The following is a 12,762-nucleotide window of genomic DNA, read 5'->3' on the forward strand; positions in this document are numbered from 1 at the left end:
GATTTGTTTCTGATTTGTTCTTTGCTATATCCCTGGGTACTAAAACTGTGCCTGGCACACACTGAAAGTGTTGGTTGCTCAGTCATGTCCGACTCTTTGTGACCCCATGGACTGTAGTCGGCCAGGTTCCTCTGTCCATAGAATTCTCTAGGCAAGAATACTGGGGTGAGCTACCATTTACTCCTCCAGCAGGTCTCCCTCACCCAGAGATCGAACCCAGGTCTCCCTCATTGTAGGCAGATTCTTTACCGTCTGAGCCACCAGGCACATCACATCAGGCTCTCAATATAGTTGAATGAAATGAGTGAGTGTAATACTCAAGAACGACCAACAGAGGGAGACAGAGAAAACTAAGTAGGGGAAAAAATGAAAATGTTTTATTCCGAGCTTCGCGTATAATTCCGCGAGATTTGAACTCGCTCGGCCACCGTAGTGCGTAGGCCGGAAAAGAGCAGCCACTTCCGGCCCCCGCGGTCCGGGACGATTGCTTTGGACTATCTGAAACCGAACTCGCATGTTCTAAGGCAGCTCCATTCTGGAGCAGAGGCTCCATCCCGGGGCTCTAGGCCTCCGACCCGCCCGGCCGCCGACGTGGCAGCTGGAGACACTTTCAGGGCCGGGAATAGAGAGCGTGTGTCGCCATGGCGACACCGGCGGGGCTGGAGCGCTGGGTGCAAGACGAGCTGCACTCGGTGCTGGGACTGAGCGAGCGGCATGTGGCCCAGTTCCTGATCGGTACCGCGCAGCGCTGTGCCTCGGCAGAGGAGTTCGTGCAGCGCTTGCGAGACACCGATACCCTGGACCTCAGTGGGCCGGCCCGGGACTTCGCCCTGAGACTCTGGAACAAGGTGCTGGGAGAGGCGGGACCGGGCGTGGGAGCGGCGGGAGAGTGGGTGGAGCAAGGGCGGGGCCCGCAGGTTACTTGTCCAACGGAGTTTGGGCTTACTTGGGCTAACTGTCCAACGGAGACTTAAGCTCAGTTTGCAAGCAGTTATCACTTTCGGCCTGGACGACGACTTCCGTGGAGAAGATTGAGGAGGGCTTAAGGGGCTATAGGGCAGCGTTTCTCAAACAGGTTTAGGATTCTTCCAAGGCTTTTGTTAAAATGAGGGTTCCGATTCGGTAGGTCTGGGATGGTTTCTTCATTTCTAACAAATCTAATAAGTTTCTGGGTAATGCTGGGTGTTGCCCACCCTTCGAAGAGTGAGGCTGTAGAAGAGATGTGTGGGCAGTGTTGTGGGAGGGTAGAAATGTTGTAGCTGTGATCGAGAAAAGCAGGCCCCAAAATTCTCTGGAATTTGTTGGGTAGAGAAAGGGGAATAGTAAAGGTGTAAAGGTGAGCTCCTGGAAGACAAGACTGTTTTTTGTCTATGTATTCATACCATCTAATTGTACCCTGCAGAACAAGAGCTCAGAAATTATATAGTAAGACTAAAAGTGTTGAACTTGTTCAGAGAATGGCAGATAACCTGGTGTGGCTGTCCTATATGCACTTGGTGAAAGATGAGGTTAGAATGTACTTGATGTGAGGGTAGGAGCTCTGTGTTAATCCATTCACCAGGGTATTTCTGGAAGCTGGAGGCTGGTACAGTGCCGGCCCGTGACAGGGCTCAGCAAAACAATCTGGACAATCCTTGTCCAGTCCTTGGGTAGGAATGACTTAGTCATCGGGGAGAACAGAGGCTGAGCAGTTGAGAATTGGGTGTGAGAATGTAAACTCCGTGAGGGCAGGAAGTTTTGTCTCTTTATCCCTATATCCCTAGTACCTAGCAGAGGGTGCATGGGATAGGCTTAGAAGCTGAGAGACCCCATTCAGGCTGATGGACATGGTGTGAAGCCTTGGGGAAGAGAGAGAATGACAGCTGGCTTAAGATCAGTTACTCCTTAAATTAGGAACTGGGCAGAGTAGGTGGGCAGAGATCGAGAGTTGCTCACATACCCTTGACTTCTCCTCTGTCTCTCTCGACAGGTCCCACGGAAGGCAGTGGTGGAAAAGCCAGCTCGGGCAGCTGAGCGAGAAGCTCGAGCCCTGCTGGAAAAGAACCGCTCTTATATGTTGTTGGAGGACAGTGAGGAGAGCAGCGAGGAGACTGTGGGCAGGGCCGGGAGCAGTGTCCAGAAGAAGCGGAAAAAACGGAAACACCTCAGGAAGAAACGTGAGGAGGAAGAGGAAGAAGAGGAGGAGGAACAAGTTTCTGAGAAAGGAAAGAGGAAGACAGGGTAAGTCAGAAGTAGGGGGTGAGAGGATGAGGCAGGTGGGTGATGGGACGGTAAGCCTCTGAGTGCCCTTAGTTAATCCTCCGGGCTGGGCTACAGGGAGAGGAAAGAGCAGACGGAAAAGCCCGAGTCGGAGGATGAGTGGGAGCGGACAGAGCGAGAGCGCCTTCAGGACCTGGAGGAACGCGATGCGTTTGCCGAGCGGGTTCGGCAGCGGGACAAGGATCGGACTCGCAACGTCCTGGAGCGGTCAGACAAGAAGGTGTGTGAGCAGCACGTTCCATCAGTCCCCAGGCAGACCCCTGGATCCAGTCTGAGGTTGGGTGTGACCGCAGATAGTGATCTCTGGGAAGATGAGGGGCCGCCTCCAGTGGTCTGGTCATCTCTTTGGGTCTTTGGGCTAAGGTGGCTCTCTGCTGAACCTGTAACCACAGAGATTCCTCAGTGAAGGGGGGACATTTCTTTGTGCTAGGGAACATCTGAATGATCCTTGTGATTCTAGAACGGGAATGGCTGTGGGCGTGGGGACTTTGACCACTCTTGCCTTCTTCTCCTAGGCTTATGAAGAGGCTCAGAAGCGCCTCAAGATGGCTGAGGAAGACCGGAAAGCCATGGTGAGTCCCTGTACCCAGGAAGACAAAGGGAAAGACTTCCTGATGGAGTGGTTAGGGCTAGGGAGGAAAGATGCAGAGGACGTTTGGTGGGGCTGCTGGGGTGGGGGGTGTTGGGTCTCTGGTTGAGGGGCCAGCTAAGGGTGGACTTAAACTGTAGTGGGAAGTCAGTCTGATCTGACTCCTTAGGATCAGATCAGACTGTATGTTAGTGAGGGAAGTATAGATTTTCCCTGTCCTGGAACTTAAAGAGATGTACTCAAAAGGCAGCTAGAAGGTCAAGGGGCTGGCTGGAGGACAGGGGCAATGCAGGGTCATACTGCCCAGGGATGTGCTGACCGCTGAGCTTGTGCACACCATCTCCAGATACCTTCCTCCCGTCTAATCCCTCCATTTCCCAACTCTCTCACACACTCCACCACCCCTCCCCGACACCCCCCCAGGCCTTGTGATCGCCCATTGATTTTCAGAGTTGGTTTTCTCACTGCACAAGGACTGAGCCCTTCTGATTCATGAATTGGACTTGTTATGAGGGGAGCCTTGGTAGGGTTGCAGTTTTCTGAAGCCCTGGACTTCCCGTGTAAGTCACATTTAGATTTCCCCAAAGAATTTCGAGGCTCTTGGTGTCTTAACAATGCCCTAGTGGCCATCAAGTCTCCCCTGACATATCCACCTCAGGTCACATCCCAGAAAGTGACTGTAGCCACTGAGATGTAGACTGAGATGTCTCTTGGTGCTGATGTAGTATTTTTACTTTCTTGAACTTTTCTTTCCTTTTTCAATTATGAAAATTTTCATAATTTTCACTAATAGGAAAAGTTAAAAGAATAGCATAACAACATCCATCCAGACTGTTTGGATTAAAAAATTGCTAATACCATGTGCAGTATTTTCAGTGATTGCGTGAATGGCAGCTTTTTTGGTCCTTTTTGAACCATATAAAAGTTTTAGACATTGTGGCATTTTATCCCATCAGCATGTACGTGGTGCCTGAAGACATTCTTACACAGTGCCACCGTCACACCCAAGAAGATGATTCTCATGTATCAGCTAAGAATCTGCCCACAGTAAAATTTTCTCAGTTATCCCAAAATGTCTTTAATGACTGCTTTTTCCAAACTGAAATCCAGCCACGTTTCATGCCTTGCATTTGAGTGTGAGGTCTCTTCAGCTTGTTTCATTTGCCCCTTCTCTCTTGCTTTCTGTCTCATCTTGTACACCATGTCCTACATTCTGGATTTATCTGATCCTTATCTTGTGGTGTTAAGTTCTGTCCCAGTGCTTACTTTAAAGTTGAAATTGGGTCTTATAGCTTGCTTAAATTCAAATTAAACAGCTGTAGCAGCGCGCCTCTTGGGTGGTGGTATGTACATCACATGGCAGAGGGTGCAGGGCGCGGGTACTGTCCAGCAGTGTGCCTGTCAGGCCGAAGGAGAGTTCGATTGTGGTACTCAGATCAAGTCATGAATATAAACTCCATTTTAGTATATCATGGAACAAAAAAAAAACCAAGCAATTAAGTATCGAGTTGGCCAAAAAGTTCATTCAAGTTTTTTCCATAAGATGTTACAGAAAAACCCTAATGAACTTTTTGGTCAGCCCAGTTCACTCAGGGCCCCCAAGGGAAGGGCACCTGGTGGTTTCTGATTGTCTCAGTTGTTTTCAGTTTGAGACCTCTGCCTCCACATCGTGGCATCAGCCATCATGTTTTCCCCCTTTTCACTGAGTCAAATAAAATAGCAAGGGTAGAATATAAAATACACACATAATCATCCTGGTGAATCGATGTTGGCAAAGATGGTGAGGCTGCCTGGAAGGCCCGTCTGAGCTGCTGGAAGGCAGCGTGTGGGCCCTTCGTCAGGCTCCTCGTTAGTCAGGTTGTTCAGTGAAAAGGGAAGGACAGTGGAGGACACATCTTTAGGTCCCCGGGCCGGCCTGCCCAGGAGGTTGTCCCTCTTAGGGGGATAGGGGAAAGGGGTCACTCTTCTAGAGAGAGGAGGCTCTGACTGCCCTGGCCTGACCCAGGTCCCTGAGCTGAGGAAGAAATCCCGCCGAGAGTACTTGGCCAAGCGAGAGCGAGAGAAGCTTGAAGACCTGGAGGCCGAGCTGGCGGACGAAGAGTTCCTCTTTGGGGACGTGGAGCTGAGCCGACACGAGCGCCGGGAGCTCAGGTACAAGCGGCGCGTGCGGGATCTCGCCCGGGAGTACCGGGCGGCTGGGGAGCAGGAGAAACTGGAGGCCACCAACCGCTACCACATGCCCGAGGAGACCCGAGGACAGGTGAGGCGAGGGGTCGCCGCTTCAGCCCAGGTGCCTGAGCGGAGGGGAGGGAAGGCTTCGGGACTTGGGCGGCGGCTTGGCGGGCCCTCCCTTGTCTTGCCTTTCTCTGTGGGTGCGGGTAGCGGCTGGGGAGGGGGCCCTGGGCAGAGAGGGCGGCTCTGTCTCTACGTCCCCCTGTCTCTGTAGCCTGCACGCACGGTGGATCTAGTGGAGGAAGAGTCCGGTGCCCCTGGGGAGGAGCAGCGGCGCTGGGAGGAGGCCCGGCTTGGGGCAGCATCCCTGAAGTTTGGGGCCCGAGATGCTGCCTCCCAGGAGCCCAAGTATCAGCTGGTGCTGGAGGAGGAGGAGACCATCGAGTTTGTCCGGGCCACTCAGCTCCAGGGCGATGAGGTGAGGGTGGGGGGCTCTGGGACGTCCTGAGGAGGCCGGTGCTGGCCCTGATGCTCATGGCCCTCTGTCCCCTCCTCAGGAGCCATCAGCACCGCCCGCCCCCACTCAGGCCCAGCAGAAGGAATCCATCCAGGCCGTCCGCCGCAGCCTTCCTGTGTTCCCATTCCGCGAGGAGCTCCTGGCCGCTATTGCTAATCATCAGGTCCTCATCATCGAAGGCGAGACGGGCTCGGGCAAGACCACCCAGATCCCGCAGTACCTCTTTGAGGAGGTACGGCAGCCATGCCCTCAGTTGCCACTGACCAGCGCTGTCGTGGCAGCTCCTTTTCGTGGGGTTTTATGTCATAGCTTTCCCTTTTCATCTCACTCCTGTAGTCTTTTCTGCTCAGTGGTGAGGTTCTTGAAAGGAAGGACCACACTCTTCCGTTCTCACTTCATGCCAGGGGGTCCATGCCTGGGAGGCGTTCTGTGCCTTCACATTGTCAGGAGGTGTAGATGGATAGATGGCACATGGGTGTGAACATGGACCCCGCACTCCACCAGCCTGGCCTCTGCAGGGCCAGGGAATGAGGAGTGAAAAGACTTCGCCTACTTTTGTGTCTTCCTTTGTTCCCTTTGCTTTGGAGTCTACCCAGCTGGTCAGTCCTTTTCCAGCTTACATCTCGCAGAGCCTTAAACCTGATGACCCAGCGGGCTGGGACTGCCAGGGCTGGGTGAGGACTCTTTGGGAGCTCCAGGTCTGCCATCCTGTTGATCCTTGTCTGGTTTTCAGCTTCTGTCGGTTCCTCCATTCCTGCTGCCCTGGCCTGCATTTCCAACTTCTCTGAATTGCATATTTAGCAAGGGGAAAGCCTCCTCTTTCTTCTTGTCATGCAGGGTTACACAAAGAAGGGTATGAAGGTCGCCTGTACCCAGCCCCGGAGAGTGGCGGCCATGAGCGTGGCTGCCCGAGTGGCCCGGGAGATGGGTGTGAAGCTTGGCAATGAGGTGAGACCTGTGGGGACTGAGGGTGGCAGGGAGCCCCTCGGGTCTGGGATTCAGCTTCCACCGCCCACAGGCTCCCCCTGCCCCGCACCTGTCCAGATGCTCGCCCTTGTCCCTTGGCCCTCCCTCGCGGGAGCACCAGCTCAACTGTCCATCACTCCTGGACCCCTCGACAGGTCGGCTACAGCATCCGCTTCGAGGACTGTACGTCAGAGCGAACCGTCCTGCGCTACATGACGGATGGGATGCTTCTCCGGGAGTTTCTCTCTGAGCCTGACCTTGCAAGTTACAGGTCCGCATAGGTCCCCCAGCTCCCACGGGAAGGGGAGCCGCCCACCCTCGTCTTCCTCCGGTCTGCTGCTCTCCTGACCTTCAGCACCTTCCTTTATCATATCTTTTCATCTCTGGCTCTTCTCTCCTTCCTTCCCACCCTGTTTTCTCACTTCCAACAGCCAGTTTGACCATTGTCTTCTCCTCTGACTTATCCACCAGGTCGTGAATCTTTATGGTTTTAACTGTCCTAGAACTGAGATGGGCCCAGAGAGTTAGGGTTAGATCATGGGTGCTATTGTCTGCCCGGGCTGGGAGATGCTGTAGACTCACAAGCCCCCTCCTTCTCTAACTTTCTGTTGTCTGTCTTAACTGGGATGATTGGCCTCTTCTTGGAGCCCCCTCCTCCCACGTTCACCCTTTGGCTCTTTGCTTTCTTCTGTTTCTCTCCTCTGGGGGCCCAAGTGCCCAGCCCCCCCCCAGCTCACTGCTGCCCCCGTTGCTTCCCCAGTGTGGTAATGGTGGATGAGGCCCACGAACGGACCCTGCACACAGACATTCTCTTTGGGTTGATCAAGGACGTTGCGCGGTTCCGACCTGAGCTCAAGGTCCTGGTGGCTTCAGCCACACTGGACACGGCCCGCTTTTCCACCTTCTTCGATGATGCCCCCATCTTCCGAATCCCTGGACGCAGGTTTCCAGTTGACATCTTCTATACCAAGGTGCCCCCTCAGGGAGGGTGGGCTTAAGTGTGAAGGCAGCAGAGCCTTGGAGGAGATTATCCTTGGGGGGAAGAATGGGATGAGAGTCCTGAGGGGAACCAGGATAAAGTGTATGTCGAGCTGGGAGAAGAGGAAGGGGTTTGCTGCAGCAGGTGGCCCTCCTATGACCCCGCATCCTCCTGACCAGGCTCCGGAGGCGGACTACCTGGAGGCCTGTGTGGTGTCCGTGCTGCAGATCCATGTGACTCAGCCCCCTGGGGACATCCTGGTGTTCCTGACAGGACAGGTGTGATGTCGGGGAGGGGTGGTGTATGCATCCCGGGGAAGACTGGCTGGTGGGTCGGCCCTGCATGACTCTGGGTCCTGTGCTGCTCTCCCGACTCAAATCCAGGAGGAGATCGAGGCTGCCTGCGAGATGCTCCAGGATCGCTGCCGCCGCCTGGGCTCCAAGATCCGGGAGCTCCTGGTGCTGCCCATTTATGCCAACCTGCCTTCCGACATGCAGGCGCGGATCTTCCAGCCCACGCCCCCGGGGGCACGGAAGGTTGGTTGGAGAAGCCCACATTCATCAGCCCCTATGGTTCATGCAATTAGTAGCGAAAAGGAAAGAGTGCGCATGCCCTGTGCAAGGTGTGTCCTGGGCACAGCTGCGAGGCTGGGTGGCAGTCAGCCAGCCCCTCCCTGCTGGAGCTGGAGTGAGAGGGTGACAACGGCAGGGACAGAGAGATAGTCAAATGCATGATCCAGAAAGTGAGTGTGGCAGAGATGCAATGAGAAGGGAGGCTGTGGGTGTGCCAGGAGGCAGGATTTGAACTGGACCTTTAAGGAAGATGCTGGGGGAGTATCGGAGGAAGGCCTAAGGGGTGTTTGAGGTCAGAGTAATCTAGCAGGCTTAGTGGAAGGCTCACATGGCAAAGTAAGGGGAGACCACCTGAAAACAACTTGGGATGGCGGTTAGAGCGTTTGATGGCAGGAGGAAGAGTGTGGACTTCGGACCAGTGAGTGGTCATCAAAGGATTGTGAGCAAAGATGTAACTTTCCACAAATATTTACAGAGCTCCTCCCACTTCCCGGGAACTGTTCTAAGGGATGAGGATACAGTGATGAACTAAACAAAGTCTCTAGCCTCAGAGAGTTTAGATTAACAGAGGTTAGGAAATAATGAACACATAAATACATAATGTCAATTTGTGACAAAGGCTCTGAAGAGGTACAGTGTGCATCCAGGGGAGTCGGGGAGGAATGGCAGGAAGGTATTTTCCTTAGGGTGTAGGGACACCCCCTGTCTGATGAGGTGAGAGTGAAGCTGAAGCCTCAGCCAGGCGAGGGAGGGTGCCAGGCTGACATCTGAGCCGGAAGAAGAGCACGCCAAGTGGAGGGAATAGCGCGAGGAGGATGGGTGTGAGAGCAGGGGTGCAGCCCTGGTGCTCAGAGATGACAATGGAAGGGTAGCCAGGGGCTGGAGAACTTGGGGCCTAAAAGAGCTTGACTGTGATTGTCAGGTAGGATGGGAACCACTGAAGGATGCAGGGAGTGATGCAAGAGGCTCACGTTTTAAAAGGACCTTTCTGGATGCGGCGTAACCAGGGGCAGGAGTAGAGCAGCAAGACTCATCAGGGGGTTTATGTTAGGAGCTAACGTATGAAGGTGATTATGAAAGCGACAGTGGGGAAGATGGGGCAGGAGCCTTACACTCTCAACTCCCATTTCTGAAAAAAACCCCTGAACCCTCTTCCTTTCCTTTTCTTGTTATGCCCGGCTGATATCCCCACGTCTCCCCTTTCTGCTGGTCTGTTCCCCTCTCTTGACCTTGGCCACAGATTGCTTCAGCTCCTGCTCCTTTGCCCCTGTTTGTCCACTCCTTATCTTCCAGAATAACTTCTTCTGGGTAACTAGGTGGGTGGAGTTTCTGGGTAACCCCACATCGTCTCATTCAGGTGGTTGTGGCAACCAACATTGCCGAGACCTCGCTCACCATCGAGGGCATCATTTACGTGCTGGATCCAGGGTTCTGTAAGCAGAAGAGCTACAACCCCCGCACGGGCATGGAATCGCTCACTGTCACACCCTGCAGCAAGGTGGGCCTGGGCCGGAGTGGGGTCTCCATGGGGCGAGGGGGAGAACAGGCCAACTCAGAAGCAGCGGGGACGGCTCAGAGCAGGGGGATTAGCAGTCCACACCCACACCCTCCCAGATTTCTTGCAGAAATACCACCCTTTCTCTTCTCCATCACCAGACTGTCAATGGGTCTGACAGACGGTCCTTTCTTTCCAGGCTTCCGCCAATCAGCGAGCTGGCCGGGCGGGTCGGGTGGCTGCGGGGAAGTGCTTCCGCCTGTATACCGCCTGGGCTTACCAGCACGAGCTGGAGGAAACCACGGTGCCCGAGATTCAGAGGACCAGCCTGGGCAACGTCGTGTTGCTGCTCAAGAGCTTAGGTGACTGGGCTCCCCAGTCCTGAGAGGGGAGGGTGGGGCTGCCGTCACTGGTCCTGGGAAGGACTCTGTCCTAACCCTGCCCATCCTTCTCCAGGGATCCATGACCTAATGCACTTTGATTTCCTGGACCCCCCGCCGTACGAGACCCTGCTGCTGGCTCTGGAGCAGCTGTATGCTCTAGGAGCCCTCAACCACCTTGGGGAGCTCACCACGGTGAGGTGGGAGGGGAGTGGGCTGGGGTGGGAGGAAGGCTGGGGTGACCCCTCGTGGGGCAGAGGGACACCTGAGGGAGGAGTGGCCTCAACTCTCTCTTTCCTCTCCTTAGTCTGGTCGAAAGATGGCAGAGCTGCCTGTGGACCCCATGCTGTCTAAAATGATCCTGGCCTCTGAGAAGTAAGCCCTTGACTTAGCCAGGCCCCCGGCACACACACTGGCCATGCCTGCTTCTGTCTCTGGGGCCATCTTCTGAGCTTCCTTTTTCTCTCCACCACATTATTCTTTAACCAACAAGTGGTTGGATAACTCTTATTGCCCTTTTGAGGTCCACAAGGGTCAGAAAGACACTGTCCTGTCTTTGGTTATGATATCAAATGGGTGAGATAGCCAAGAATGTAGAAAATTTGGGGGCATGAACAAAAGTGGAAGACTTTTTATCTGTGGGGAGTGCTGAGGGAGGGCTGGTTTGGAGACTTACTTTCTCCTATGGTTTCAGACTAGAGCATTTAGATGCAGCTGTGGGGGGACCACTTTTTAATACCATTCCTTAGCTGTGGTTGAAGTTAAAGGTCATTACATGAACTTAAAGGAATTGCTATAATGCACACCTTCTTACTGCAGAACCCTCATGACGTTTTCCTGCCCCTGCCTCCCTGCACGTCTCTCCTGTTACTGTTTAATCTACAACCTGACCTCACCTCCTGGACCCCCATCCTGCTGCCCCTGCCACCAAAAGCAGTCTACTCTCTGATTTGTAGCTGTCAGCTCAGCCTGCAGTCCCCACGTGAGGACATCCATCCCACCGCAGTCCCTTTCCTCTTCACCGGGTCTGTTCCTCTGTGTCTTGCTTTGAGCTCTCATGTTTCTCCCTTCCTGCCCAGGTACAGCTGTTCAGAGGAGATCCTGACAGTGGCTGCCATGCTCTCTGTCAACAACTCCATCTTCTACCGACCCAAGGACAAGGTTGTCCATGCTGACAACGCTCGGGTCAACTTCTTCCTCCCTGGTGGAGACCACCTGGTTCTGCTGAACGTTTATACACAGGTCCCTGGGCTTGGGTGAATGGGAATGAGGAGGGCACAGGGGACTCTGATCCTGCTGTATAAACTTAACACCCACTTCTTTCCTCCATCTCTCTTCACAGTGGGCTGAGAGTGGTTACTCTTCCCAGTGGTGCTATGAGAACTTTGTTCAGTTCAGATCCATGCGCCGAGCCCGGGATGTGCGGGAGCAGCTGGAGGGGCTCTTGGAACGTGTGGAAGTTGGTCTCAGTTCCTGCCAAGGGGACTACATCCGTGTCCGAAAGGTCAGCATTTCCATAGTCTAGTCTCCTGCCGTCCACCCATTATCTCCTGAGGAGCAAGCTTGTCAGGGGCCAGTGACCTGAGAACGTGCCCCTTTCCCTGTGGAAGGTGGGTTCCCCTTCTGCTTTCTTCCTTGGACACTGGAAGTCCTTACCTTCCTAATTCTCCAAAAGCCTGCACTAAAAAGGTAGCGAGTGCTGAGGGTCCCTGGATGTCAGCCTTTCCCATTGACTTCCTTTCCTGCCTGCTTCCAGGCCATCACTGCTGGCTACTTCTATCACACAGCACGGTTGACTCGCAGCGGCTACCGCACAGTGAAACAGCAGCAGACGGTGTTCATTCATCCAAACTCTTCCCTCTTTGAGGAACAGCCACGTTGGCTGCTCTACCATGAACTTGTCTTGACCACCAAAGAGTTCATGAGACAGGTGAGGGCACCTTGCCCTGCCCAGGCAGGTGGATTGTGTGGGAGATGGTATCCTGGCATGTGAAAAACCCATGTTCAGATTCCTGGGACTGGCAGAGAAAGAGGAAGACAACTTGGTTTAAGGTAGGATGAGATAGAGGATAAGATAGAAAGACATCCATTCTAACAGCTGTCTCAGCATCTGCTAAGATCTGAGAACTGTCTGTTCATTCACTAAGTGCTGAATGCATTGTCTCAGTGCTTCAGGGGCTGCAGTGATAAGGTGAACAAAGCAGGTGTGGCCTTTGTCCTGAGTGTATTTTAGTCTTTAGGTTTCGGCTTTTGTTTAGGATTAGCTTACTTGTGCTCTTGAACAACATACAACAGTGTGTTGGGATCTAGAGTATTAGAGTCAGATACCCATTTCCCTTGCCCTGCAGTCAAAGGGGAAAGAAGAGAACCTTTTTAAAAATTACACACATGTCAGAATCTAGGTTGAACAAGAGAATCTTGCTGATTTTTTTTTCTCTCCTCTTGCAGGTACTAGAGATTGAGAGCAGTTGGCTTCTTGAGGTGGCGCCCCACTATTACAAGGCCAAGGAGCTAGAAGATCCCCATGCTAAGAAAATGCCAAAAAAAATAGGCAAAACACGGGAAGAGCTAGGGTGAAGAGCAGGGGACATAACAGAACAATCAGAACCTAACACCAGCTCCTTTTCCTTCTGTACCTTATTTAATATCTATTAATAAAAATATTTTTAGAGTAAAGCTATAGGGAACTTTTTTTTTTGGCCACTCGGCTTGTGGGATCTTAGTTCCCCGACCAGGGATTGAACCCTTGTCCTCAGCAGTGAAAACTGCGAAGTCCTAACCCCTGGACCACCAGGGAAATTCCATGGGGAACTTTTGAGATTCAGAAAAAAGT

At 53.4% G+C, this 12,762-nt stretch overlaps 1 protein-coding gene across 1 annotated transcript; it reads left to right on the plus strand.

Annotated features, from left to right (window-relative positions):
• The first annotated feature begins 486 nt into the window (after positions 1-486).
• DHX16 (DEAH-box helicase 16) lies at positions 487-12,605 on the plus strand. The gene is made up of 20 exons (XM_081522826.1): positions 487-848; positions 1,970-2,220; positions 2,317-2,479; positions 2,775-2,831; positions 4,854-5,108; positions 5,295-5,498; positions 5,578-5,769; positions 6,375-6,485; positions 6,659-6,774; positions 7,264-7,474; positions 7,662-7,760; positions 7,866-8,018; positions 9,412-9,552; positions 9,749-9,911; positions 10,006-10,124; positions 10,237-10,304; positions 11,009-11,171; positions 11,272-11,433; positions 11,686-11,859; positions 12,378-12,605. Exons 1-20 carry the CDS (start codon positions 642-644, stop codon positions 12,504-12,506), a joined length of 3,138 nt encoding a protein of 1,045 aa, XP_081378952.1. The 5' UTR covers positions 487-641; the 3' UTR covers positions 12,507-12,605.
• Positions 12,606-12,762: the final 157 nt, after the last annotated feature.

This window comes from Giraffa tippelskirchi, chromosome 8, assembly GCF_054371585.1.
Source record: "Giraffa tippelskirchi isolate mGirTip1 chromosome 8, T2T-mGirTip1v1.2.pri, whole genome shotgun sequence".
NCBI classification, from domain to species: Eukaryota; Metazoa; Chordata; class Mammalia; order Artiodactyla; family Giraffidae; genus Giraffa; species Giraffa tippelskirchi.

What these genes read in the sequence shown, in the direction of transcription:
- DHX16 (XM_081522826.1), top strand. Translation starts at nt 642, where the DNA reads ATGGCGACACCGGCGGGGCTGGAGCGCTGGGTGCAAGACGAGCTGCAC. An exon ending in TGGAGCGGTCAGACAAGAAG is followed by an intron (nt 2,480 to 2,774) that starts GTGTGTGAGCAG and finishes TTCTTCTCCTAG; the next exon opens with GCTTATGAAGAGGCTCAGAA. An exon ending in CTGTCACACCCTGCAGCAAG is followed by an intron (nt 9,553 to 9,748) that starts GTGGGCCTGGGC and finishes CTTTCTTTCCAG; the next exon opens with GCTTCCGCCAATCAGCGAGC.